We start from the raw sequence: 1,882 nt of genomic DNA, 5'->3' as shown, positions 1-1,882 counted from the left end.
ACGGGGCAGTGGGGACCTGGCAGTACTCATTGAGCTCAAAGTTGTCTTCCAACCCAAACAATTCTGTGTTTTGTGACGTTCAATGAGGGGGCTTTGGTGGTGAGGAGGAGGTGGCAGACCCTGTGTCCTGACCCTGGCCTCCCTGCAGTGAGGAGGAGAGCCCTGCAGAGACCTCCCACGCAGTCGTGGTGAGCGAGGCCGTGATGACGGAGGAGGCTCTGAAGGACCAGAACAACCAGTACATCGTGTCGTCCGGCGTTGCGGGGAGCCAGTTCCATCCCGTGGAGGTAAGGAGCTGAGCTCTCCCCACCCCAGGCCGCGGCCTGAGCCAGCGTGACCGCGTGTTTCTCTCGCAGCCCCTGGGCGGGGACGCTGCCCTCCCCCCACCGGCGGAGGGCCCCGAGGCACAGCCTGCCGGTGGCAAGGGGCCCCTGGCCGCGCCTGCCGGTGTCAAGTGGCCCCTGGTGCAGTGTGTCACCAGGCAGCTCCAGAAGGACTCGTCCTTGTCCCCAGCCTCTGAGGGGCAGGAAGTCTCATCCCCAAAGGTTAAGTGGCCCGCGTTCCAAGGAGTGGCCAAGAAGCTCTCATGCAAAGTTTCTACAGCCAAGAAGCTCTCGTGCAAGATTTCCACAGCCAAAAAGTTTTCATGCAAGATTTGCACAGCCATGTTCACAGGGAGAGCAGAAATGGAGAGTCACAAGAGAGCCCACATTGGGCCCAGCACCTTCAAGTGTCCTGACTGTCCCTTCACTGCAGCCCTCTGGCCGGAGGTTCGGGTAGGTCCCTGGCTCTGGGCTGCCCTGAGAACAAGAGGTGTGGAGGAACGGGTGTCTCCTGACCCGGTGTGTGCCCCTCTGCCCCCAGAGCCACATGGTCCAGCACGCCAGCCTCCGGCCACACAAGTGCACCCACTGCAGCTTCGCCTCCAAGAACAAGAAGGACCTGCGCAGGCACATGCTGACGCACACCAACGAGAAGCCCTTTGCCTGCCAGATCTGTGGGCAGAGGTGAGTGAAGACCACTGGGTCAGGCTTCTTTGAGAGCACCTGCAAAGCTCCCCAAGGCTCAAGAGGAGATGGGATGTTGGCGAAGAGGTGACCCGATCCCTGGGAGCTCTCCCCCTTTGGAGGGGACTCTGCTCTAGGCAACGGTTCCTGCCCCAGGTGGGACCCGACTTCATCTCCAAGGAGCTTCTGCACGGGGAGGTTCCATGCTTGGGCCTGATGGAAGCATTCTGGGAGCTGGGACAGGCCGTGTTGTGGAATGTGCTCAGGGTGCCCGTGGCCTGGGTCCCTGCAGAGAGCACCAAGGCCCCGTGGTGCCCATGGCAAACTCTGCCTCCCCCTGTTCCTCCGTAGGTTCAACCGTAACGGGCACCTCAAGTTCCACATGCAGCGTTTGCACAGCTCGGAGGGGAAGCAGCCGGGGCCGCTTTTTTTGTTCCGCGTGTGGGGGGGACGGCAGCCGGGCCCGCTGGCGGCTGCCGCACCACAGACCATCATCCTGAACAGCGACGAGGACACGCTGGCCACCCTGCAGAGTAAGACGTGTCCCTGTCACCGGGGCGAGCTGCAGGTGCCCCGTGTGGGGCTGAGGCAGGTCCGGGCCAGGCGATTGCAGCTGTGGGTCAGGGTTACCGAAGGGGGCAGAGACGCGGGGCGGGCTGTGGGAGCCGCCCTGGGGAGGCCGTTGTGGTCTGTGCAGAACCAGGGTCTGGCGCTTCCTCCAGGCGGGTCCCAGCAGATCAGTACGTTGCAGGAGCAGCAGCGCAGGGAGCAGCTGATGGCAGATACAGGATGCGGAGTTCAGGGGCTGCTGGGGAGGTTGTTTCGCTCGGTGACCTCTAATGCCATTTATATTGGGAGAGTTTGGTTTTGCTTCT

At 62.4% G+C, this 1,882-nt stretch overlaps 1 protein-coding gene across 1 annotated transcript; it reads left to right on the top strand.

Annotated features, from left to right (window-relative positions):
* Positions 1-148: 148 nt before the first annotated feature.
* ZNF335 (zinc finger protein 335) lies at positions 149-1,540 on the top strand (the record flags this gene model as incomplete). Its single annotated transcript, XM_008939379.1, is given in 5 exon segments — positions 149-321; positions 426-706; positions 708-776; positions 865-1,007; positions 1,359-1,540. Coding segments are annotated over 5 exon segments (848 nt in total), but the record flags the coding sequence as incomplete, so codon positions are not given.
* Between the last annotated feature and the right edge of the window lie 342 nt (positions 1,541-1,882).

The sequence above is a fragment of the Merops nubicus genome, unplaced genomic scaffold (assembly GCF_000691845.1).
Source record: "Merops nubicus isolate BGI_N331 unplaced genomic scaffold, ASM69184v1 scaffold39694, whole genome shotgun sequence".
Lineage (NCBI taxonomy): Eukaryota > Metazoa > Chordata > Aves > Coraciiformes > Meropidae > Merops > Merops nubicus.
This window is presented reverse-complemented; position numbering and strand designations above follow the sequence as displayed.